The sequence below is a fragment of the Pimephales promelas genome, chromosome 8 (assembly GCF_988280905.1).
Source record: "Pimephales promelas chromosome 8, fPimPro1.hap1.1, whole genome shotgun sequence".
NCBI classification, from domain to species: domain Eukaryota; kingdom Metazoa; phylum Chordata; class Actinopteri; order Cypriniformes; family Leuciscidae; genus Pimephales; species Pimephales promelas.
The window spans coordinates 18,875,032-18,901,563 of NC_142776.1; the positions used below are offsets into that span (position 1 = coordinate 18,875,032).

The 26,532-nt window shown below is 39.1% G+C and overlaps 3 protein-coding genes across 5 annotated transcripts in view; all 3 read right to left on the reverse strand.

The window, feature by feature from the left end:
• Window positions 1-2,815, reverse strand: part of gng12b (guanine nucleotide binding protein (G protein), gamma 12b) — a 60,339-nt gene extending 57,524 nt beyond the window's left edge. The window contains exon 1 of one of the 2 annotated variants that reach the window (XM_039691585.2): window positions 2,228-2,815. The gene's annotated coding sequence lies outside the window, so the exon portion shown is untranslated. Of the gene's footprint in view, window positions 1-2,222 lie in introns of both variants that reach the window. The other variant, XM_039691584.2, reaches the window with a different exon arrangement.
• A 610-nt stretch (window positions 2,816-3,425) lies between these two features.
• Window positions 3,426-7,090, reverse strand: dr1 (down-regulator of transcription 1). Of its 2 annotated transcripts, XM_039691583.2 has the most exons (4): window positions 6,816-7,090; window positions 6,353-6,727; window positions 4,780-4,943; window positions 3,426-4,650 (listed from the first exon to the last, which is right to left on the reverse strand). In XM_039691583.2, exons 2-4 carry the CDS (start codon window positions 6,570-6,572, stop codon window positions 4,504-4,506), a joined length of 531 nt encoding a protein of 176 aa, XP_039547517.1. In that variant the 5' UTR covers window positions 6,573-6,727; window positions 6,816-7,090; the 3' UTR covers window positions 3,426-4,503. The 2 variants fall into 2 exon arrangements, with proteins under 2 accessions (XP_039547517.1, XP_039547516.1); XM_039691582.2 differs by having other exon boundaries at window positions 6,353-7,090.
• A 10,144-nt stretch (window positions 7,091-17,234) lies between these two features.
• LOC120493036 (retinol dehydrogenase 8) lies at window positions 17,235-24,571 on the reverse strand. Its single transcript, XM_039691414.2, has 6 exons — window positions 24,475-24,571; window positions 23,552-23,713; window positions 22,155-22,334; window positions 21,908-22,001; window positions 18,002-18,185; window positions 17,235-17,879 (listed from the first exon to the last, which is right to left on the reverse strand). The coding sequence occupies exons 1-6, from the start codon at window positions 24,569-24,571 to the stop codon at window positions 17,655-17,657; spliced, it is 942 nt and encodes a 313-aa protein (XP_039547348.1). The 3' UTR covers window positions 17,235-17,654.
• Window positions 24,572-26,532: the final 1,961 nt, after the last annotated feature.

Consider the following 26,532-nt stretch of genomic DNA (forward strand, 5'->3'; position numbering starts at 1 on the left):
AAACCGCGCAAATTATACTTTGTATTCAAATTGTTAATGTTAACAACGTAAGCAAGCAAGCGTGACTACAGGTAATGTCATTCCGATATTTATCCTTGTTTTCGCATGGGTCCAGTTGCAGTCTCTTTTTTTCTGTAGCCACTCAGAAGTCTTATGTATTTTATAACGGGTGAATCTGTTGTCACTGGTGATTGTCGTTTGAACCTTTTTGGATCCGCCATCAAACTGATATGTTTAATTATATGAAGTGCTGTGAGAAAAGGCTATAAATCTCCACCTGCAACATCCTCATATGCAATACAGCCTACTAGCTGCAACTCCTTTTATGTGTAAAGATGTGACATAATGACACAAAGATATGCTCGAATCTCCCGCGGAAATCCACCAGTACCACTGGAGTTAAAAACATTATTACAAGCTTACCGCTTTGAATCGAGCTAAGGCGAGCATATAGTTTTGAACACTGGCTGGTTATGTATTTTCACAAATATGTATTTCTGATTATTTTTAACCCAAAAAAGCTACGGACTGTAGCTTTAAGTAATCATCATGTTATCAATAAAAAAAGAAACTCTATTCTGATTATGCATATTTTAAAATGTAATAAATCAAATTACAAGAATTAAATTTTTGCAATCTGATTTATAATTCAGATTACATCAGTTACTACACAACAATCTTGTATAGTGTAAAACGATGTGGTGTTGGAATGTTATGGTTAGATAAGACACACCCAATCATGTGCTTTATACAGAAATGCAGCATGATGCATAAACAGAATGCTTCAGCAATTGACCGTCAATTGCAGAGAAGAGGAGAGGTTTTATTCTTATCAGTCGGAAAGTACATTCAGGAAAAAACTTGGTAGCAGTTGCTGGCAATTTTTTTTTTTTTTTTGATGTGATAAAGTATGTTTAAAGCTTTTGAGTTCATTAAATGTAATTCAAATAAAAAATGAGTTTAAATCAATTAAAACTAAATCCATAAAATGATCCAATGATGAGAACCCCTAAAATGTTCTATATGAAGCACTTGAGAGAACCGTTCAAGGTTCTAGAAGCTTTTCTTCTAGTGCACTGCAAATATAACAGTACAGTGTGAAATGTCATCTTATAAATACACAGTATAAATTGTTAACCCAGGGTAAATTATAAGCAGTGTGAAACAAGATAAACAAGATTTGTGGTTTAGTGTGACCCAGGGTTAATTTTCCCAAAAAGTGAACAGCCTTAAAAAGTATCTTCTTCTGTGTTCCACAGAAGACAAAGTCATACAGGTTTGGAAAGACATAAGTGTCAATAAATAATGACAACAAAAAAATGGATGAACTATAACTGTACATTTTATTTCCATTAAATTGATTCAGCCTGAAAGGGCCATAAGTGAATTAAGCAGGAAAAACTAGTAAAGATTAAAAAAAAAACATACTTCACAGGATCATTTACAGGACTGCAACATTCATGCAGCCAGTTACAAATGGTATGAAAATGCAACATATAAAAAATAGTATCTTGTATCAAAGTTTCCCAAAAAATAACAGAGCGCAGGCTCAGCTGTCAACTGCAATTCCTTTTTTCCCCTCCTTGCTATGACAATACCCAGACCACCCATTCATGTCTAACCTGAAATGCACTGCCTACATTTAACATATCAATGTACAAAGTCCTTTACAGTAAATTAAACAGATCTGGTTCATGTCAGTCAGAATGACATTTCCTCTGGATAACATGAACAGAATGTTGTTGAATATTCTGTGATATGATCTCAATGTGAAATGGGATGAATACTCATCATTCATCCCATAGCAAAAACAACAGATTATTAGTAGTTATCCTGTATCTAAAGAGAGCAGCTATGTCAGTAAAGGACACAATCTGATCTTAAACTGACATAAAAAATACCGTTCATAATAAGATTCCATTTAGGAACACATCCATGTCAAAATAAATAAATGCACCACACGTTAACAGCAATATCCTCTCGTTGTTGAACATGAAGCAACATAATTACATAGGAACATAATAGTTAGAGTAACAACTACAATAGGCAGGTAAATGTTGACAAGCCTGTCAGGCTAAATAACAGATAGGCTAAAGGTGTATAATATGATTATTTACCTCTGAACAGATTTGAGACTTCATTAGAGTGAAGTAACGTTAGTTCAGTAGTATAAACGCCTAACAGTTATACATACAGTATACGTCAGTTTGAGTGACACTTACCGTACCTCGGCTCGGTAGAGGCAAAAACGGGAATGCCGAACCAGACCGATCTGTTGATAGCAATTCTTCACACGTATATAAAGTTCTCCTTACTGTTACCTCATAACAGTTACTCTTTTAATCTATTTGAATGCTCTTCCTCTGTTCATTTGATATAGCCAAACTCAGAAAGCGAGCGACCTTTCACTTCTGTAGGCGTAACTAAATAAAACGGAATGGTGGGAACGGTGGAGGACTGGAGTGCACCAGTTTCTCTACACGTCCACAGCGGGTAAATAGGAAAATACCAATTCTACTATGACAGAGGCAGAGCTTATGAATATCAATTGGGTCATAATGACGTTCCTAGTCAACTTCCGCTATCATCCAGTCATGTAACCCGATCATATTCAAGATCAAATGATTTAGCAAATCACTCTGAGCTACTGAGAGAACGTCACGTAATTAATATGAATATTTCAAAGCCTTCCGCCATAGTAAGACTCGTCGCGTTTACTGCTGCAGGAGCGCCATCTGTCAGTTAGATGCACCATAATAATACAACCAGCACCCAGTTCAAAATACTAGGGCAGGATTTCCACGTTCAGACATAAAACGTTCACAATTTTCTAACCTTTTTTGGGTTATATGTAGTTAATTAATATTTTAATTGGTCACTTTAAAAAAAATTCTGGCAATTACCATCATAATCACTTAGAATCTTTTTTTTTATTTACTTTTTTAAATATATATATTTTTTTATTTTATAGGTATCATTCATTATAATTAATTTTTACATACACATTTTTTTTTTCTTATTTTAATTCACGTGCCCTCGGAATCTTTAATCTTCCCCTCCCTCTTATAACAACAGACTTATTCGACTTGAACGGGTGCTGCACAGACCGATCGGTTCATGGAATCAAAATAGCGCAAGAGCGATTGAAAAGCATTCGAACCGCCTGCTCTCCAATCGCTCTTGCGGTACTTTGATGTCATTCACTGATCGTTCTGTGCAGCGAAGGGCGAGACAACCTGTCACTAATGAGATCACAGCAACAGCAAACCACAACCATCCATTCAATATGGACAAAAGTACCGCCCTACATTTTTCATGTTTGAGAAGCCGTTTCATGTCACAAGAAAATATTGTAACTTCCATTTCATGACCACTTTGAAACTTTCCATTAAACCAAAAAAAACAAAAAACAAAAAAAAACAGGCTGTCTATAAAACGGGTTGACTTTATTGCTTAGAGAATACAGCTTACAGCTTTTGCAAAGGCATGTGAATACGCTTCTCAACTACACCTTACCAGTCATCACAGGATATGAATTAACCACACATTCAAAACTCCACTTTTACACATTGCACCTGTAAAAAAAAAAAAAATCTGCTATCAAAACATTGTACAAAGTGTAAGTAAGAGGCGTTCAGCGCAATCTGCACCAAAGCACTCATATCATACAGAGAGCATATACCATGAGCAGATTTCCAAAGCCTATCTGGTGACTGAATATTTTTTTATAGTTTCTTCTATCTTTGGTACTATAAGACAGATTTTATTCTGCACATGTAAATCTTTTCCTTGGAATACTGTTGTGAACACAGGGCAGGTAAAAGCCTATCTACACAATCTTTATCCTCACTCGAACTAAAATGAACCAAAAAGCAACATCCTACATTACAAATCACGTTCTCTGATCTCACTCAGCAGAACAAAGAGAAACACGGAAGCGGGGACGAACGGCTGTAAAAGTCACTTTCCAAAAATGTTCCCCAAATTGTGTCTCTTCAAACTATATAACAAAGACAAATATAAGAGAAATACATAAATCACCTAAAACAGGACGCAGCCATTCAAAACAGCAGCTCCTGAATTTAACCAATGACTATTAACATGGTGCGTCTTACATCACAGCCACATCACATGACATAGCATCCTTCCCACACACATAGTGAAACGATGACAACTGCCTTTAATTAAATCAGAAACAAATGAAAAAGAAAAGAGGGATTTTCAAGAGCTAATAATTCTAATTAACAAGTGAGTCAAGGCAAACGTAGCAACAAATCGCAGGAGAGCACCCATGACTCCCCCTGAACCGTCAGCATGAATTTATACTGTTGATCTGGGATTTAAAAGTTCAGGAGATAACACTGCAGAGTTCCTTCTCTGCTAAGGTTTATGGAGGACAGTGTGTGTGCGTGTGTGTGGGGGAGACCATACATGTCTGTAAATATATATATATATATATATTTGTCAATCTATCTGTGTGCTTCGGAGAAAGCCTGCCGGGATTCACATGTCGTCCTCTTCATCTTCATCCTGGGAAGATCCGGCCTGCTGAGCGCAACTGGCTGAAGCTGCCTCTAACTGTGCCTGCTGGGCGGCCTGCTGCATCTGTAACCACTCCTGCTGTGCTAACTCAGCCTGCTGCTGTCGTGCCTGAAAGACAGCACAACTCATCAGAACAGATAATCGAATTACAGGCTGGGGAACAAACTGGAAAGTTACAGAGCGAAAAGTTCCATTTATCCGTTTCATGAATAACTCAAGCTCTTCCAGGATCTTTACCTTGGCAAATAATTCCTGCTGTTGACGTAGAAGTTCTTCCTCGGGAATGCCAAGGTTCTCTAGTCGGGAGCTGGCCTTTCTCCGCTTAAGTGCTACAGTTTTACACTCCTGCAGAACGTCTTTTACTTCTGCGATGTATGAACCAAAACCTAGGCTTTCAAGTGCTGAAGAAAAACAAAAAAAAGCATTGACTGTTCCATTGGATTTTAGAAGAGATGTACAAGTTTGAAGAGAAATGCACAACCACCAGTGAACAAGAAACTGTTATCTTAAAGCTGTAAATGGAATGGATACAATCATATCCATCCCACATATATTGGAGAAAAAATGTGAAGTTAATACTGAATCTTGTGTGTATTAATGCAGCCTGGTCCAAGATCTCAGCTGTTAACTAAAAGATTGTATATTCAAGGTTTGGAGGTTTTGGAGTAACATGAGGGTATGCCTTACTTTCTATTACTATTTAAAAGAATAACCCCCGGTTTCACAGACAATGCACAAGCCCAGTTTCAGACTAAAATGCACGTTTGAGCTGTTTTAACTGAAAGCAACTTGCATCGAGATATCTTAAAACACGTCAGTAGACACCAGTAATGCTATGTTTATACAAGCTACTTAAATGTCAAAACCCAGTCTAACCCAGGCTTAATCTAAGCCCTGTCTGTAAAACCAGGTCTATATTTTGCTGAACTATGTAAAAGATTGTGAAGAACAATTTAAGTCACTGGTGTCTGACATAAGACGCAATTGACTTTCATTTTATAAACAAAAGAGATCAACATTTTTCGAAATATCTTCTTTTGTGTTCCACATTATGAACAAGATACAGGTTAAGGTGAACTCTCTTTTAAACCAATCTAACTTGGTTTAAGATGGTCAATCAGACAGAAGTCTCACAGGCTTAGCAGCTGAAAAGTGCTCAAAACCCATTTAAAAGCCTGAACAACTGACAACATTGGGAGAGTAGCTAAGACTTGTAGAACGTTTTCATTGTTTTTTTAAAGGGATTGTTAACCCCAAAATTAAATTGTCAGTACTTCCTCACCCTCAAGCTGTTCCAAACCTGTAGGAGTTTCTTTCTTCTGTTGAACACAAAAGATTATATTTTAACGAATGTTGATAACCAGACTTTTTACGGCATCCATTGACTAACATTGTTGAAAAAAACAAAACAAAAACATGGAGGTCAACGGGTGCCGTCAAAAGTCGGGTTGTCAACATTCCTTAAAATATATTATTTTGAGTTCAACAGAACAAACCCATGATAGCGAGTAACTGACGACAAAACGTATCTTTATGGGACAACTATCCCTTTAAGATATTTGCTTGGAAATTATGCATTACAAGTGAATGGTGACTGACTTTTGAGTTCAACAGTAGCAAGCAAGAAATACGGGTGAGGGTGTGTGAGAGCAAATACATGACAGAATGTTCTTTTTTTTTTTTGTTGAGCAAACTAACTCTTTAACTCCAGTTTACTGCACACGCTTTGAATAAAACCCTCTTCCAAAATGGAAAAAAAATAACGTTAGCTATTAGTGACCTCACGATCATCTAGAAGTGTCATCCTCACCGTTTATAACATGTTCAGGGGATATGGTCTTCTTCTCGGATTTATTGCAGATCTCGTTGGCCTCTGATGAGACGAGATGAATGAACTCTGTGCAGCAGTTCACCACTAGCTCTCTGGCATCGTTCGCTACTCGTACATTGGGAAGAGTTTCTTTAATCATTTTATTGATCGCCGCTCTCGGGATCGTCAGGTCATCGTCGTTCCCCGATGAAGAGGCCATGAGGGATGAGCTGCCGAGATGCTTCAGAGTTTAAAGGGAATCGAAATCAGGCGAGGAGGTTCAATGGGGTATTAATGATGATACACCCACAGCAACGGCTTTGTGTGGAGATTCGGGTGATCTGGTCGGCTTTCTTACAGCAGCTCGCTAAAACACTGTCCGACAGAGTGCAATTTTAAGTATAGCTTTGAATTCAAATGCAGGAGGATGAATAAATGTTTGGAGGATGAAAGGAGTCGGTACCTTTCGGTTGATCCGTTTACGCTGACTCTCCACATCCACACATCAGTGCTGCTGCTGTTCCTGTGCGCCTTATAATCATGATTCAACTCCGATCGTTCATTCTCAAGCTGCCTGAGCAAACCAATAAGCGCCGCGCTTGTTAAGATAAACTTAACAAAAAGCACGCTACAGAAATTTTAAGCACCAAAAGCTATTGATTCATTACTTCAACCATTTGGTTAGCGACAAACGAAATGAACCCCACAATGCAACACTTCCGGATATCCGGCGATTCTTCTGCTTGTTATTCTTTCGTGTGATTGTGCGATACTGCCGCCTACTGTAAGAAACGGGAAATAAATGGATACTCCACTATTTTTTTATTTTTTTTTTAAGAAATAGGCTCATTTTACAACTCCCCCAGAGTTAAACAGTTAAGTTTTACCGTTTGTACAACTAGGGGGAGTTGTAAAATGAGCCTATTTCCAAAAAAGTGGAGTATCCCTTTAAGGAATTTGATCTCGAAGTCAAATTTCGAGCTCAAGATTTTGGGAAAGGTTACATTTTAGTTACATAGGTGAGGTCCAGGCAGGGTTTTTGGGGTTCTGTTGTGGTTTTCTTTTTCTGTTTCTATTTTACTGTAGGCCATGGATATTGCTGTGTATTTATTACTATAGCCTACATTTATGATATTATATTATTGTAATAGTAGACCTATGAAATTATATTAGTAGGCTACACACAGAAAAAAGTAACCTAAAATTCCCTCAAGTCAAGATCATGAGGGGCACTAATTATACATAATCCTTTGATGTTTCTTCCTTGGTAGAAGTGCTGCATTTCTTTTTTTTTTTTTTTTTTTTTTTTAGAGACCTGGCCACAAGGTGGTGCAGTGATTTCACGTTTGTATTTTACAATTGAATCAAGCTGGATTTAAACCTTTTTCCCCTCTTAATTGCCCCCCTTGAGTGCTTGGAAATTTAGCAACATGATGTTTCATTTCCATGATGGCCTTTCGTGTAGGTCTACATAGAGAAAGTCTTAGATCTTTGAGATCAGCTCATGAAAAATGGGGGCGAAAACAAAAGTGTTGCGTTAATAATTTTGTTCAGTATGCATATTATATATATATATATATATATATATATATATATATATATATATATATATATATATACACACACATACATACATAGTTATAAGGTATTTATGCATGTTAAGTTTGAGGTTTTTTATTTATTTTTTGCTGGGAATTGCATACAATGATTTTCTATTAAGACTTAAATATGAAAAGAAAAAAAAACAGATGAGATTAATTAAGAGCAATTCATTCAGATGACTTCTGCTGATAGACGAGAAAGATTTTGTGGAGGTAACATATTTATTATGAGCAATTTGATCACTTTTAGCCAGCTCTCTGTGATTTAAAATAAAGAATTGCCATCTGATTAGATTGTCTTTTACAGGTACAGGTCAGTATCCCCCTGTAGTTAGAACACAACCTCCGGTCCCCCTTCTTAAAAAGAGGAATCACCACCCCGGTCTGCCATCCCAGAGGCACTGTCCCCGACCGCCACGCAATGCTGCAGAGGCGTGTCAACCAAGACAGCCCCACAACATCCAGAGACTTGAGGTATTCAGGACGGATCTCATCCACACCCGATGCCTTGCCACCGAGGAGTTTTTTGACTACCTCGGTGACCTCAGCTAGGGTGATGGACGAGTCCACCTCTGAGCCCTCAGCCTCTGCTTCCTCAATGGAAGAAGTGGCTTCGGGATTGAGGAGATCCTCAAAGTATTCCTTCCACCGTCCGACGACATCCCCAGTTGAGGTCAACAGCCGCCCACCCCTACTGTAAACAGCATTGATGGGGGACTGTTTCCCCCTCCTGAGGAGAGGAGAATACGGCCGATAGTGGAACCTCGGATTCAGGAGGAACAGTGTGTGTGGTAAGGTTCAGAGGAGGTGATGGAAGAAGGCAAGGGGTCGGCGAATACTGGAGCTTGTGTGCTTTATTTAGACAAAACAAAAACCACTCTTTCCACAGCGTCTCAGCGCGTCACAATAAACTCAATAGAATAATAGAACAGACTCTTTCCCGCTGCTTCCCAGCTTCCTTCAGACTCCAACGGTTCACTCTTCCCACAGCTTACAGCTTCCTTCGGCTTCAAATGTTTCACTCTTTCCACGGCTTACAGCTCCAGCTCCCGGTGTCTGCACACAAGCTCCAGACTCTCTCAAATGAAGCGTCCAACTGGGCCGCTTATATACTCTCCCAACGCCAATCACTGCAATCACAGACAGGTGTTTATCATTTGAACTTGACCCGCTTATTTCCCGCTCGACTCCTCCCCCGCTCTCCCGCTGCAGACAGCGCTGGACCACGCCCCCCATACCACAGTGTGGTTTTCGTCCAGGCCGTGGAACACTGGACCAGCTCTATACTCTCTACAGGCTGCTGGAGGGTTCATTGGAGTTTGCCCAACCAGTCCACATGTGTTTTGTGGATTTGGAGAGGGCATTCGACTGTGTCCCCCGAGGCGGCCTGTGGAGGGTGCTCCGGGAATATGGGGTCCGGGGTCCTTTGCTAAGGGCTGTCCGGTCCCTGTATGACAGCCCATTCTCACTCCCAAGGCGTCACCTAACTGACGCCTTGGGAAGCATTTGGACATGCTTCAATATCTGACGCTTTAGGCGCCCTTTAGCGTCAGTAAGATGACGCCCTAGGATCGCGTGTACCCTACCCCCACCCCACACCTAAACCTAACCGCGTCCTCTAACAGACGCTTTCCTTTAGCGTCAGTTAGATGACGCCGTAGGATCGCGTCATGTAAGTGACGCTAAAGGGCGCCTAAAACGTCAAATATTGAAGCATGGTCAAAGGTGACGCCTTGGGGTGAGAATGCGTTGTGTATGACCGAAGCAGGAGCTTGGTTCACATTGCCGGTAGTAAGTCAGACTTCTTCCCAGTGCATGTTTGACTCCAGCAGGGCTGCCCTTTGTCGCCGGTTCTGTTCATAATTTTTATGGACAGAATTTCTAGGCGCAGCCAGGGGCCAGAGGGTGTCAGGTTTGGGGACCGCATAATTTCGTCTCTGCTCTTTGCGGATGTTGTTGTCGTGTTGGCCCCTTCACACCCGGACCTTCAGCATGCACTGGGGAGGTTTGCAGCCGAGTGTGAAGCGGCTGGGATGAGAATCAGCACCTCCAAATCCGAGGCCATGGTCCTCAGTCGGAAAAGGGTTGCTTGCTCACTTCAGGTTGGTGGAGACATCCTTCCTCAAGTGGAGGAGTTTAAGTATCTTGGAGTTTTGTTCACGAGTGAGGAAAGATGGAACGGGAGGTTGACAGTCGGATCGGTGCAGCTTCTGCAGCAATGCGGTCGATGTACTGTACGGTCTGTTGTGGTGAAGAAGGAGCTGAGCCATAAGCCTGGCAAAGCTCTCGATTTACTGGTCAATCTACGTTCCTACTCTCACCTATGGTCATGAGCTTTGGGTCATGACCGAAAGGACAAGATCCCAGATACAGGCGGCCGAAATGAGCTCAGTCACTCAGGAGGAGCTCAGAGTAGAGCCGCTGCTCCTCCACATTGAGAGGGGTCAGGTGAGGTGGCTCGGGCATCTGTTTTGGATGCCTCCTGGATGCCTCCCCGGGGAGGTGTTTCGGGCACGTCCCACTGGGCGGAGGCCCTGGGGAAGACCTAGGACACGCTGGAGAGACTATGTCTCCCGGCTGGCCTGGGAATGCCTCGGTGTCCCCCCAGAAGAGCTGGAGGAAGTGTCTAGGGAGAGGGAAGTCTGGGCATCTCTGCTTAGACTGCTGCCCCTGCGACCTGGCCTGTATGAAGCGGAAGAGGATGGATGGGTACAGGTCATTGTAGACTACCTGTAGGCCCTACCTGTAATGCATTTCAGAAAGCAAGGTTTTACCATCAGTGGTTTAACGTAACAAAGTAATAATACTTTGTTTTAAATCCCCAGTTTTAAATTAACATCCGCGAACCTACATTATGTACAACAGGAGAGTTAGCTATAATAGGCTCTATGCACGATTGCTTCCGGGTTTGTCTCAGCACGCCAGTTACATCCGGTGCTGCGTCAGAAGCCAATTTAGCATTAGTTTTTTTTGTTTTTATTTTTAATTTAATATTCAAAATCACAAAGTTTGATATCAAGTTCTTGACATTTCTTTTACACATTTTCTGATAAGTATAACATCTGATAAGTAAAACAAGAGACAACAATAATTTGGGGGAAAAAAACACGAAAAAAATAAAGAAAAAAAATAAAGATGGCATCACAGACATATAGATATAATTATAGTATAGATATAATTTCTTTTTAATCATCAACTTAAAGCCACACTGCGTAACTTTTGGCCACTAGGGGGGCGCTCGACTTGTAACTTTCACGTCTAGCGTCCCTAGAGGCCACAAGCTCCGCAGCACTGTCGCAAATTAAAGTCAACAAACAGTCAACCGGTCAGCCTCCCATGTCTTTAGATTGCGTGTGCTTGCAGTTTTTGAGGCGGGCCGGGCAGCCTTGCCGCTCTCGATTCCCTTATAGCAGTCTGCTGAGAGAGCGAGTCGGGTGAGCCCCGTGGGGCTTATCATGTCTTTGAGTGAATGTGGGCACATTCACTGCACTGAAAACACCGTCGGCCAGAGCTGACTGAAACGTTATGTGTGTTGGTTTATTTTTACAGAAACCGTGGGACATGTGGTGTGTAGTCTTTATGGGTACTACTGAGTCGTGGGCACGTTCACTACATTTAATGTAACGTTACATTTGACATGAGTCGTTTTGCGAGCCCTGCACTGAGGCAGGCTGTGTATGTGTGTAGAAATGAACACTGGGCTGTGGGCATTTTATTACACTCATAACACCATCGGCTGAGGCCGGAATACCAGAAAATACTGTACACTGCTTATATGAATTTATCTGGGTTACCTTGAAAACGGCATTTGTGTGCAGGCAAGCGTCCGCATCGGTCGATCACCCTTCCTCTTTTAGCTCACGCCAGGGAGCGAAGCGAAAGCTGGACCAATGTTAATCCTCGTCCTGGCTTTTAATTTGTCACTCTCCCCTTTTCTTTTTTCTAGTTTCCTCCGTTAAAACTGTTGCATTCTTCCTTGTAGCTGTTGTTCGGCCATGACGAAAACATACAGACAGCAATCAAACGCGAGTTGAGCACTAACGTCAGAATCTGAGGAAGTTGTGGGTGGTGGGGGAAGTGACGTATGCCGTAAAGCGGTCGAATTGTGTAGTTCTTGTTGTGCTCGGGTTCCTACCCGAAACCTGAAGTTACAAAGTGCTAGTAAAAGCGATACAGACACCTTCAGGCTACGGCAGAAGCGTCATTCAAGCTATTGTAAGTCAATCTACCATCTCAATGGGTTTTGGTAATATATTATAAAAGTTGAAGAGTTCCACAGTGTGGCTTTAAAGAGATATTAAACTAAGTCTAAATGCTTAAGTCATGAAACAACACTTACTTTAAAACTTTTACCTACAACATTAATACTTTTATCTGCAACATTAACACACATTTAGCTCATATCAAACAGACAAAAGGATTCAACACAAGAGAGTTCATGTGAAACGAGTCTTTGTAAAACTAGTTTATGTGAGCTTATCGATAGCCCATCATGATCAAAAGTCCCAGTCCCTCACAGTGAATTATTGTGTGTTTCTGCCGTTCTCATAGTATCCAGAAATTTTTCATTGGGGTGGCCAGATGAGGCCTCTTAAAATCTTGGGGTGGCACACCAAAATTATAAACCACAATTTCAGTAGAATTTAGAATTTGATTCTACTGTTGTAGTAAACCGGCCTGTAGACAACTATCAGAAAGACTTAAAGGATTAGTTCACTTAAAAAAAAAAAAAAAAAAAACTTTTGCTGATAATTTACTCACCCCCAAGATGTCTTTCTTCAGTCGAAAAAAAATTAAGGTTTTTGATGAAAACATTCCAGCATTTTTCTCCATATAATGCACTTCAGTGGGAACCAAACGGTTCAAGGTCCAAAAGACAGTTTCAGTGCAAACTGCAAACTGGTTTTTAAACGATTCCAGACGATGAATAAGGGTCTTATCACATGAAACGATCGCTCATTTAATAAATAAATAACAAGGTTTAAGTTTTATAAGCTCAAATGCTCGCCTTGCTCTGTTCTGTGATGCACATGATGAATGACTTGCAGAGAGCTGGGACCAAAGTAACAAAGGCTACCATAAGTGACACACTACACCGAGAGGGACTCAAATCCTGCAGAGTGCCAGGTGTGTGCCCCTGCTTAAGCCAGTACATGTCCAGGCCCGTCTGAAGTTTGCCAGAGAGCATATGGATGATCCAGAAGAGGATTGGGAGAATATCATGTGGTCAGATGAAACCAAAATAGAACTTTTTGGTAAAAACTCAACTTGTCGTGTTTGGAGGAAGAAGAATGCAGAGTTGCATCCCAAGAACACCATTCCTACTGTGAAGCATGGGGGAGGAAACATCATGGTTTGGGGCTGTTTTCTGCTAATGATGCTACGCATCATTTTATATTTAACTAATCATTAATACATAATGAAAACATCATTTTGGCTCCCGGTCTCTTTTCTCTGAAGACTCAAATGAACACCCTTCTTCAGCCTGGTCTCTTTCATCGTCTCTCCATTTATTAAAATCAGTCAAGTTGCCTTCCAACCCTGTTATAAAATTGAGACAGGTCGAGAAATGCGAGCAGATTTGTTGGCTTTATTGTCGAGATCTAATCCTAAACGGAGAACTTGTTCGTATATACATTCATTCAGACTGATCTCGTGAAATGGCGTATGTATGACACGCCAATTCGTATTTCCATTTTTGGCGTGCTATCAACAATCATCATTGCTTTTCAGCGTGTTTATGAACGCGGTTGTCGTTACATTACTGTATATATAAATCTATGACCCACCCCAACCCCGTCCCTAAACCTACCTGTCACTGGGGTTAATACCACTTATGAGACTTCCCCTACCATCCTAGGAAAAAAAAAAATCGCTCCTCAGATGTAGATCTACATTTTGCTTCGTTTCGCTCGGACATTTAACGGTGTGTACATACATGCGGAATCATTCAGACATTTAATGGCATAGACATACACACATACACGCAGATAGCTCAAAATACGTATAGATAACATGACATCATGACTTTTGCGTACACATACACGTCACATTCAAGTCAAGTGGCGTTTATGTTAACGCAAAAGTAATGATGTCATGTTGATTCATTAAAACTAATTTTTCTTTTAAATACTTTTTTCCAGAGTGCATGCAGTTCAGTTGACAACTTGCTCAACATACGTCACTTACTGCGTTGCTCTGATTGGTTGTAGGTGTATCCAATTGAGTGCAGAGGGTTTTTTTCCCCCTGGTTCGATTAAGACACGCCTCATAATCAAAGCCCTATGGAGCAGAATCAGACTCACATTCTGAATAGAATATGACGAAGTCAGGCTAGCATGTTTTAGCACAGTTCAACGATTTGGGTGGCGAATGGTTGCTTGTAGTTTAGTAGCAAGACTGCCCTGGGGACAAAGGTCACCTTCCTCCTCTGGGTTTTACACACTTGACAGCGAAGTCTGCGCCTTGAGGGTAGCCACTCAAACATATAATACAGAGCATGTGATGGATCACAAATTATCCTACAGGCAGTCTTCAAGGTTTGCTGTTCACATAAGGAGGGCAGAGCTCTCAGGGGTTGTCTAATAATTCTGGAACATACTTTAACAATTTGATGTAAACAGTTTCTATTTTGAAGATTAATGGAGTAAAACCAACAAGTGAAAGAAACAGTTATCACACTTTCAATAAATGAGTAGTAAAATATGGTTAAAATGTCCTTGTTTACATCAAATGATTAGAATTTCCTGAGTAAGTTTTGCCGCTGATGGCACTTCTTCAGAATTTTCTCTGTGTTGGGCGCAAAATTCAGCTGGTTATCAAAAATAGTGCCAAGGTATTTACACTCTCCTCCAAGGTCTACCAGCTTTCCCTGGATGGTCGTAGTGACTGCCTCAGTCAGCTGTCTCTGCTTTGGTGGAAAGGTCACTATCATCTCTTTGGTTTTATCCAAATTCATTTCTTAACAGGACCCTTTTACACCACTTCACAAACTCCTGAAGAGTTGGACCATGATCATGGATGGTACCCGGGAGCAGAGACTGAATTAGTCTATGACCAGCAGCCATATCACCCTGTACCCAAGACTGGTTGCCCACTGAAGCTAAGCAGGGCTGAGCCTGGTTAGTACCTGGATGGGAGACCTTCTGAGAAAACCAGGTTGCTGCTGGAAGAGGTGTTAGTGAGGCCAGCAGGGGGTGCTCACCCTGTGGTCTGTGTAGGTCCAAACGCCCCAGTAAAGTGATGGGGACACTATAGTGTCAAAAGAGCTCCGTCCTTCGGATGAGACTTTAGTAATTTGGGTGTGGAGAGATATGATGTTGTCCTGTCCATGTCTGTGTGTTAGATAAACAACATAATTATATTCAGATAAATAAACACAGAAAGCGCACATTACTAGATAATTTTAAATCACATTTTTTTGACATTTGTATTAAGATGCTAACCATCTTAAACGAGCTTGACAAGACTACTGCAGTTAACCACAAATAAATTGTTAAATAGCTAAAAAACAGCCCTCTTTAACTAAATTATTTTTTAAAATCATTTCTTTGTTTTGCTTTGCACTCTTTTTAGATGATAATTAGTTTAACTTACTTGTAGCCTAGGCCTTGGTAGCTTGTTGTAACCAAACCAACCTGCCTGTCAAATGATGTCTTCCCTTTTAAATATTTTCCCGTAATTATCCCGTATTTGAATACTCTTTGCTTAGTTCATTGTGTATGTACCAAATGACTATTTTGGGTTAGCCAAGCAACATACCGTTAGACCTTGCTTTACTGCTCCACTACCAAAAATCTTTCGTGGCTATTGTTCTCATCAACGACAATGCATACGACGAAGTATAGCTTGCAGTCGTAAATAACTTATATGAAAATCATTAAGATATAGGGGTGTATAATCATTGTAAAACAAATCTTACCTTGACGTTGTCTTTGCCGAGACACACCGGTCTCTCCAGGTTGGGTTGTGACTGTCACTGGATTTGGCTTCAGACTGACATGCGTCACGCGACGTCGGTTCAACGAATAACGTGATTGACCAAATCAATTCAACAAGGTAACAACACAAATGTTTCTTACAAACTTTTTGTTTCTTTTTGTTTCTTACAAATGTTAACGTGGCTATAATTCTGGATGATTATTTATTTGTACACTTATTATTCATTAGTATGCAGTGTAATTACTACATCTTTGACGTTTACAACAAACCAAACTGTTTGAAAATCGGTAGAAAATTGAGCAAGTTATGGTTATTTAAAAAGTACATGCACCATTGAAACACAATGTTATGAGTGAGCGAGCTGCCTGTGACAAGATGGATCTGAAGGGCCGGTGTTTCAGCTACAAAAAACCCGCCGAATTGATCCGAAACCAGCCCAAATTTTATCCACCCGCCCAACCCCATTTTTGCCCGCAAAATAGATTGCAAAACCGCCCAATTGGGCAGGAAGCCACTCAATCTGGCAATCTTTTTTTTGTTTATTGCACAAGCTCTTGAAGCCTCGCCTCTTCTAGAAAGGGGGCCGGGACCAGCACCTCATTTGTATGTAAAGGGACTCACAGAAAAACAGCATGTTTCGCACACCCTCAAAAAGTGGCAATTTTAACATGCTATAAAAAATTATATGTGGGGTATTTTGAGCTAAAACTTCACATACACACATACAAGGGGACATCAGAAGCTTATTTTACATCTTGTAAAAATGGGCATAGTTGCCCTTTAACTTCTACCAAAGTGTTTCTGGTAAGATATCTATACTTTTACTCAAGTGTGGCTTTCAAGTACTTTATCCACCCCTGCTTACCATCAAATAAATCCAGAACAATCAGTTGATTAGCTTGTTGTGTGTATGTGGTTATTATTTTAAATGCAGTCTGGAGTTAAAGCTGGAATACATTACACAACTTTTGCCCAGATTTCTGCTCTGACTTTTGACGTGTATCCACGTGTTCAGATGTGTTCAGAAAACCAGAGTTAGGCAATGCAAGTTGTCAGATTTTGCAAACACAGGTTGCACACACACTGATCGGGATAGATTTCAGACTTCGATTACATCCAGTTGGAGGATATCAAACATGTTTACATTTTAGGACATGTACTGTATTTTTTTTTTTTCACTTGTTTTTGAGTAAGGCAAGGTAAGTAGCCTAACAAAGCACACGTTTATGTGTAAGTGTTTGAAACTGGTTTTTCAAATATACGTATCTGGTATTGTGTGATACTCAGTTGTTTATAACAGTCTTTGCTTGCAAAGATAATATGGTTGTAAAACAGGGGTGTCCCATCCAGCAGGGTTTAACCAGAGAAATTCTTTTTATGGGGAACCATCTAGCTAAGTTCTGCAACAATAATCCCATAAAGTTCAGCAAGAAATCTTGTGGTCATTTTTGATGACCAGCTGACCTTCAAGGACCACATTGGTACAACAGCATAATCATGCAGGTTTGCAATGTACAACATCAGGAAGATCAGGGCCCTCACTCTCTTAACTGCAGCCAAATAAATATAAATAAATGAATTCAATTTCATTATGAATTTCACTATATTCCTTTGCTCTTGCTACTTCTTAATTCCTCCTATTTTAGCTTGTACAATCCTGAGCGATGACTGAAACTTTGTATTACTAGCACTTCTCATGTTTATTGCCTCTTGATGAACCGCTTTTTGTGTTCCTCAGTTGTAAATCAAGAGACAGTCTTTTATTTTTCCAAAGTGAAACTCTTACGGCTTCTCCAGCGCAGAAGCTTGAGGAAATTGAGACTTGCATTGAACACTTTGTCGTGTTCAAACACCATCTTGTAGAAGGTATCAATGGGAAGGTCACCGTTTGGATCTGCATATTTGAGGGTGGTCATGGGTGTGTACAGAGTGTTAGTCTGATGGCGAAATGGTGGGTTCTCCATGGTAATAATTTTGAATGTGTGCTGGTTAGAGAAGAAATGACATATTAGACATATTAGGACTATTAGTAATTCAGAGAGAAAACAAAACATCTATTGGAATGATAGATTTCTGCATTAAACTTTTGGAAGTGTTGTCCAAGTACCTCTGCTACAACCTCTGGTGTTTGTCCAAGACTTTCAAATATCTGGCTGTAATTCTTCAAGTAGATGTTTTGGAACATATCTGCAGTCACTTTATCAGCTTTGGAGAGGTCTATCTTCAAGCCTTCCTCATACACCTTACGCTCAAACTCTGTGACGACAGGTCCTGGTTCAATCAAGCTGATACTGCACAGATGGAAATAAAATGGACATACAATGACAACTTAAATGTGATGGCCAAGGCATTCAATGGCTTCAAAACACATCAGAAGTTTCTAAATTACTGCATCATTATATTATTGAACTCTTGAACTGAGCTTGTTTACTAATTTAGTTTTAGAAACCTGGTATTGTATGATATTGCTTGTAGGGATGGGGCCAATCCGATTCGGTATCGGGACCAATACCAGCGTAATTCACGTATCAGATTTTCCCGAGCCAACCTCTGGAGATGTCCGATTTCCATGAGCCATGTCTGCTGAAATGATTTCAGTTCAAAAGTGATTCCGGCCGGCTAGTCTGCTAGCTGGCTGCAAAGTGTGAAATGGATTTCCTGAAAGGTGGCGCAGCTCAATGAGACACAGAGTTATGAGACACGCCTCTGCTCAGGAAAACCATTCTGCAGTTTGCAGCCAGCAAGCAGAAAAGTATTGATTGATCAACATTAAGCTTGTTTGCGATGTATGGAAGCTTGTTTCCGCCATAGAATGAAAAATATAAAAGGTACTTGCGACTTTTTATCTCACAATTCGGACTTTTTTTCTCACAATTGCAAGATGGGAAGTCAGAATTGTGAGATATAAAGTAAAAATTGCGAGATATAAAGTCAGAATTGCGTGATATAAAGTCGTAATTGCGAGATATAAAGTCAGAATTGCGAGATATAAAGTCAGAATTGCGTGATATAAAGTCAGAATTGCGAGATGGGAAGTCAGAATTGTGAGATATAAAGTCAGAATTGCGTGATATAAAGTCGCAATTGTGAGATATAAAGTCAAAGTTGCGAGATGTAAAGTCAGAATTGCGTGATATAAAGTCGCAATTGCGAGATATAAAGTCAGAATTGCGAGATATAAAGTCAGAATTGCGTGATATAAAGTCAGAATTGTGAGATATAAAGTCAAAATTGTGAGATATAAAGTCAGAATTGCGTGATATAAAGTCGCAATTGTGAGATATAAAGTCAAAGTTGCGAGATATAAAGTCAGAATTGCGTGATATAAAGTAGCAATTGCGAGATATAAAGTCAGAATTGCGAGATAAAAAAGTCAGAATTGCGAGATATAAAGTCAGAATTGCGAGATATAAAGTCAGAATTGCGTGACATAAAATCAGAATTGTGAGTTATAAAGTCAGAATTGCGAGTCATGAAGTCAGAATTGTGAGATATAAAGTCAGAATTGTGAGATTTAAACTATTCCGAGGGGGGAAAAGTTTTTCTCCTTAGAATTGGCCTGATAAGTCGCAATTTCGAGTTTATATCTCACAATTCTGAGAAAAGATGTCAGAATTTCGACATATAAACTCGCAATTATGTGATATAAAGTCAGAATTGCGAGATGTAAACTCGCAATTGTGAGAAAAAAAAGTCAGAATTGTGAGATAAAAAGTCGCACTTCTGTCTATTTTCTCAGAATTGCGACTTTATATCACGCAATTCTGACTTTATATCACGCAATTCTGACTTTATATCACGCAATTCTGAGAAATAAATTCAAAAAAAACTTGCAATTGTGAGAAAAAAAGAACAAGACACCCAAAGTACTTATTAAATTACTTTCCAAATACATGTTAATATTTTTTTTGTTTTAATACAGAAATGTGATTTTATGTATTATTTTAATAAAAATGACATCACATAACCCATATCGCACTGTCAGAGAGTTTATTCACACATAACATACATAAAAGTTAAAACATGATATCAGAGTTTTAAAATCAAACATTTTAAAAGAGAACAATCACGGTTTAAACCAATGAGCATTAAGCTGTGTTGTCAGCATGTCCTTTCCCATCATGCTTTTGATCAGCGCAGTCGGTGGAGAGCAATTGCGTGCGACTGCAGAATCCGACCATAGACAGAATAAGAAATGAACAGAGCGATCTCATTGGAACTCCATTGAGACGATTGAAGAATGTTTTTGCCGATTTTTTAGCACTTCCGTCCCTGACGCGCACTCTCAAACAGAGCTTGACGACGTAGATGTGATGTGAGCAAACCGTCTGTCTTCTAGTGGCTGTAGCATGAGAAATCTGAATCATTCCCTTCTGAAACTTGACGAGGCGGAGAGTGTGAGTAAGAGCTGTCCATGATCTAGGAGAAGGAGAAACTTTTGCTAGGTATTCTGATGAATTATTTTGTCATTTTGCCTCCAGGTTTCCCCGATTGCCCGTGAGCTTCTTCTCCTGTCCATACGGTAATCTCTCTACTGTGCGACAGATAGTCGCATGGGTATGACGCAATCGTTAGCCTACTTTCACTAAAACGGCTTCTACGGGGCCATAAGCTACAAGGTAATGGAGCATTTTATACATTGTTGTGTTTCTTTAGAAATAAATAAAGGACAAATGGGGTCTTCAAACGCCTCAGATGTAAAGTTATTCACTGTCAAAGTGGCGCCAAAATGAATGGGAGTCAATGGGAATGCTAACGCAAGTGAAGTTCTGCTGCAAGATGTCAGCTCCCGCGTGGCTTCCACTTCCGGTCGATGGATTACCCCCTTGAATCCGACACGTGTGCCATATGGTCGCAAGAGTTTTTTGACATACTTCAGCATGACATCAGAGTAAGGCGGACCGGCATGCATCTCGGTGATCGGTTCTGTGCAGATTTTGCTCATGTCAAACAAGCCTATTATGTCTGCTGTGTGGAAATATTTCACACTGGAAACACTGCAGAGCAAGACAGCAAAATGCAATGTTTGCAAAGTGGCAATTCAGGTGGAAGCTCCCTTGCGTCGGTCAACACAATAAACGCAATCAAACAATTAAAAAAGTACGTTAAAGAGGACAAGGACTTTTTTAGCCACGGGGCATAAATACAACGGGAGTCGTTTTATTGATAGAGAGGGAGTGTGTGTGTGTGTGTGTGTGTAAGATGTTCACAGTTGTTGCACTTTTCTTATATTTCAAATATTTGAAGTTTTAAAACCTTGATTTGTTGATGCTACTAGAGCCAGTGTTTGATTTGTGCTGTTCAGATGAACACTGTTTTATTGATAGTGTGTGTAAGAAGTTTACACTTTTGTCTGCACTTTTCTTATATTTCAAGTCTCAATTTTGGGAATGTAATATATAATGACATGGCAATCAATTTGAAACCCTTACATTTGCATATTTGTTTTCAGAATGGGAATTTTCTGTTTTTCTGCCATCCTTTTCTGACCTTATTCTCAAATTGCCTTTTGGGACATACATGCATGCATACATGCAGATCATACTTGCCTGTTGAGAGTTCATTTCAGCATCATATAAAATCAACAATAATGGTAATAGAATCGGTATCGTCCGATATCCAAATTCAGGTATCGGGATCAGCTCAGAAGTGAAAAAATGTGTATTGGTGCCTTTAACGCATTCTGTTGACTCTAAGTAACGTTGCACCTACATGTCTACTAACTCCCATTAGAGTATTAATAGAGTATTAGTAGACTGGTAGTTTAGGGTTAGAATAAGTTGACATGTGCAGTAAGTTACTTATAGTCATGTCGATTGGAGGACCATCACAAAAGTGTTAACAGATGTTAGGCAAAGAGTCTACTACTCTAATGAGACTTAGTTGACAAGTTACTAATAGCCTAGTCAACAGAATGTTCTAAAGGGATCATCAAAATAAAGTGTTACCCATGTACTTCTCGGTGGGTGGATTTGGGGCCATTCAGGGCTTGGACCTTCATATGATCACTTACTTTAGATTGAATCTCAGAGCTTGAACTGCCAGACTCTCACAGAACCCTTCAACAGCAAACTTGGAAGCAGCATAAATGTCATTAAACAAAATACCTGTGTACATGAACACGACAGTGATTAGAGATGGCAAAATCCTGTTGAATCCTCTCAGATCTTCTTTAAGCATTGTTTTTAATCCTTTAAGTATCCAAAGTTCGTTCTCTCACATACTGGTGTAAAGAGCTCAGATGCAAATGTAAGGCTCACCCTGAATCCCCATGACACTGCTGATGACCACTATGTGGCCATTTTTTCTCTTCTTCATGTCAGGCAAAACCTCCTTCATTAGTCGCACAAGCCCAAAGAAGTTGGTGTCCATGATAGTTTTCATCTCATCAATAGTCTGGCACTCAATGGGGCCAATTATTCCCATTCCAGCATTACTAACTGAAACGCAGAGAGCAGAGGGGTGGGAACAACAATACTGATTCAGGATGAATCATTAGTTTTTTTTTTATATATAAAATTAATATTAGGGGCGGAAATTGCTATTGTGGCCACAAATTAAGAATTCATTCCCACAACTTATTAATTAGTGGCTATGTTTTATTAATTTATTCCCTCTCTTTAGTTCAATCAGGGCCACATTGGTTCAGTTCGTTCCTTTTGTTTTTGGTAAATCATGCCCATGTTGTACTAATTAATTGACTCATTTTAGTTTAGTTAAATTGTGACCATGATTTAACTGAATTGAGGAAACAAATTAGTACAAATTGGCCACAATATATCGAAGGGTACGTTAACACAACAGCAATATACTGAAAACGCAAAAGTTTTTCCTTTTTTTGTTTTGTTTTTCCCGTACACACTACAATGTCAAAACGATCCTGTTCACACAGATCCATCAAAAAAAAAAAAAGGTGCATTATGCATGCCAGACCAGTAGTTGGTGATGTCACGTAATATGCATGCACATGACACCACCATTTTCACAAATTCACACTGATAAATGGGCTTTATCCCCAGCTGCACTACTTCCTGAACTCTAGCCAGCTTCTTGTTTCCTGTCTGCCATTATTGGCCAAATTGATTAATTCAGGTGTGTCTGATTATTGTTGCCATGACTACAGAGGTCAAGCACACCTGAATGAATCAATTTGGCCAATAATGGCAGACAGGAAACAAGGAGCTGGCTGAAGTTCAGGAAGTAGTGCAGCTGGGCATAAAGCCCATTGACAGGATAGTTTTCAAAAACGTGCATTTTCAGGCCCCTAGTATGCCATTGTCGTGTAAATGAATGGCCAATATGTATAATTGTTTTTTGTTTTGTCATGTAAACTGCCCCTAAAACAACAGAACAAAATAATTATAATTTTTGGGGGAACTGATTCTTAATTTGTGGCCACAATATCTTGTTTTTTCCACTCAATGTCATGTGCAGGGCTCCATATTATGCTGTCTCTGATCATAGAAACATTAGTATTATTAGTACTTCCTACTATTAATAAAAGTAGAGCTATACAAATGCAATGGCCGCTAAGTGAATACTATAGTGTTTACATACGATACACGATAGAGAATATTGTTTAGAGCACTGAAACAAAGAAAAATTACAATGAAGCATTTGTGTTTTTACGTAAGAAGTACATCTAATAAAATCTTACTGAGAATGTCGACTCTACGCATGGGCAGGCTGTTGATACAGGCTTTAATAGAGTTCTCGTCACACACATCAAGCTGCTTGATCTCCAGTGTGCGTCCCAAAGTACGACCCGCTGCCTCCACCAGAGCTTCTCCTTTAGCCAGGTTCCTCATGGTGGCATACACTGCCAAATTTAAACATTTAGATTAACTTCCATTTAAACTATAGTCTGATAACATTTTCACTGACCAGTCTACGTGATTTTAAGTAACAGATGGGGAACATGGTCATCATTTAATTACTAATAGATTAATGATTAGCTACTTACTGTACTTTAAGAAAATCTTCAAGCCAAGTCAATTTATAAAGGTGATATGATGATTTTTTTTTCTTTTTTTTTTTTTTTTTGCTTCATGCTGAGAAACGGTTGTTTTAAAAAAAGTTCAAACTGACATAATCACATTAAGTGGACTTTCACATTATAATGATATAATGACTGCTTGATCTCCTATGCGCATCCCAAAGTACGACATGCTGCCTTCTCCAAAGTAAACGTATAATTAATTCACAAAAATTCTGAACTAAAACATATGGATACATTAAAATGATTCAGTATAAAATGTGTCAGAATATTTCACTTAAATGTAGACCTACTATCTAATTTGGCACTCTAAGAATGCTACAACTGTCCCAGGGCAATGTTACAGTTGTACCAGGCATGGGGTATCAAAAGCACCCCTGGTCCATTAACAGTGTAAAATATCCATTAACCATTAACAGTGTAAAATATCCATTATGTAGGTTTTTGACATTTATTTTTTGATAATGTGCAAAAAAAGGTTACACAAGTAAAATATTTCTTGATCTTTCCTTGATCTACACCACTATTATACTACTTTAATCTACATTCACAATATTTGTATGTATTTTATATGCTGGTCTTACCCATAAACCTCTTCTTCTCATCTTTGGCAATACGAACAGCAAGTGCCAATCCAATGCCAGAAGAACAACCAGTGATCAGAACAACCTTTTGATTCATGGCTGCAACAAAAATGTTGCTATCTCTGACAATGCGGTGAGACAAAGAACAGAAAGTAAAGCCAAGAATAACTGGAAACGAGATAAACAGACAGAATGATTGGGTGCTTGAGAGATGAGCTATAACTTACTCTTGCTAATCCACTGTATAAAGACTCAGCAGAACGACCCACGTGTCACTCCGGTCTAGACATGTGGTGGACAGTACGTAACAATATGACTGCCGAGATACAAATTCTATGCACCGCTGTGGTCTAAAAGAAATATCTCATTAAACACTATCTCTGTGATTTTGTAAAACATAAAATCATATATATACATACTACTGTTCAAATGTTTGGGTGCAGTAAGATTTCTTTTAACATTTTTTTTTTTAAAAGAAGCCTTTGCTAACTAAGACTATTTATTGAAAATACTGTAAAAACAGTAATATTATAAAATATTGTTACAATTAAATAATATTGTTACAATTTAAAAAACTGTTTTCTATTTTGATATATTTTTTTATTTATATTATTTTATAAAAGTAAATTATTCCTGTGATGCTCAAGTATCATGCACTATTATTATCACATTTGAAAATGGTTGTTCAGTTCTGCTTAATATTTTTGTCGAAACTGTGCTACATCCTTTAATAAATACAAAATAAAAAAATAGCATTTATTTAAAATAGAAACTTTATGTAACAATGTAAAAGTTTTTACTGTTTCTTTTGGTCAATGTAATGCTTCCTTGCTAAATTAAAGTATTAATTTATTTTTTCTTTCATTCCTTTTATGGTCATTTAGTTTGGACCTTTTTGTTTCCTGTGTTTTTATTTTCTTTCTTTTTTTTTTTGCTTCTGTCATTTTCTCATTTACTGTATTATCACAATGACTTGTTGTTTGGTTGATTTGATTCACTTGCTCCTTGTTTAGAGTTTTGTCTGCCTTTGTTTCCATGTTTTCTAGAATATTCTCAAATTGTTTGAATAACCCTTTTAGCTCTTTAGTTTATCTATGTATTTAGACCTCTTAGTCTGAGTCATTCTTCGTCCATTCTCTTTTATTTTTAGTCAGTTGTTTTCTCCTGCATTCAAGTTTTGCATGTTTCTTGGTTTAATTTATTGTTAAATAAAGTCACTGCTGCGTTTAGATCTTGCCTTAAAGGGTTAGTTCACCCAAAAATGAAAATTGTCATTAATAGCAGCGTTTCCACCGCAGGAACTTTCCCCAGGAACTAGGAACTTTTGGGTGGTACTCGGTGTGTTTACTCTGCAGGAACAAGGGTCTAAATGAAGTTCCGGGTAAAAATCCCCATCATCCCCAATCGCACACAAAAGCAGCACAGCTTGAATCTCCTAACACAGTCTCATCCCAAGAAGTCATATAACTGACGTCTTAGGAATCTCCTCCATACAAAACTCAAAACAAACACGCAGACTGGGAGGAGCAGTCGCATGCAGTTCAACGTCACAACATAATCTTCCCACTGGGAAGTTCCTATGGAAAAAAAAAAGTTCATCAAAGTGTGACATCAGTGGGTTAGTTAGAATGATTTGAAGCATCGAAAATACATTTTGGTCCAAAAAAAAAAAAAAAAAACTACAACTTTTTTAAACATAGGATGTCATTAATGATGTTTAATAGGGAGCCAATGCAGTGTTAACAGAACCGGGCTAATGGGCTATATATATGCACGCATAAGTTCCGCATTTGACGCAAGGATGCTCGTCCATTTCCGGTTGTGGAGATTTGCGGAGGAAAACCGAGCAAAACGGGATTATGGCAGAGTCTTCAAAATTTACCGTCCTCCCGTCTTTGAAACGAAACGTACATACGTTTTTAGATGTAATTTGATATATAGTTATGTATGTTTATTTAATATGATTTTAAATAGAAGCATAAACACAAAAAGGGGTGTCTGTTTTATCTGTTTTTGTGACTAACGTTTCTTTAGTATAACCATGGAGTATAAAATTCA

Excerpts from the sequence above, each read along its gene's own strand:
- dr1 (XM_039691583.2), bottom strand. The coding sequence starts at position 6,572 with ATGGCCTCTTCATCGGGGAACGACGATGACCTGACGATCCCGAGAGCG. Across the intron at positions 4,944-6,352 it reads CCCTGAACATGTTATAAACG|CACTTGAAAGCCTAGGTTTT; the intron begins GTGAGGATGACA and ends GTTTTTCTTCAG. Across the intron at positions 4,651-4,779 it reads AGCAGGAATTATTTGCCAAG|GCACGACAGCAGCAGGCTGA; the intron begins GTAAAGATCCTG and ends GCTGTCTTTCAG.
- LOC120493036 (XM_039691414.2), bottom strand. The coding sequence starts at position 24,571 with ATGAATCAAAAGGTTGTTCTGATCACTGGTTGTTCTTCTGGCATTGGA. Across the intron at positions 23,714-24,474 it reads TGAGAAGAAGAGGTTTATGG|TGTATGCCACCATGAGGAAC; the intron begins GTAAGACCAGCA and ends TAAATTTGGCAG. Across the intron at positions 17,880-18,001 it reads CACCAGAGGTTGTAGCAGAG|CACACATTCAAAATTATTAC; the intron begins GTACTTGGACAA and ends TTCTCTAACCAG.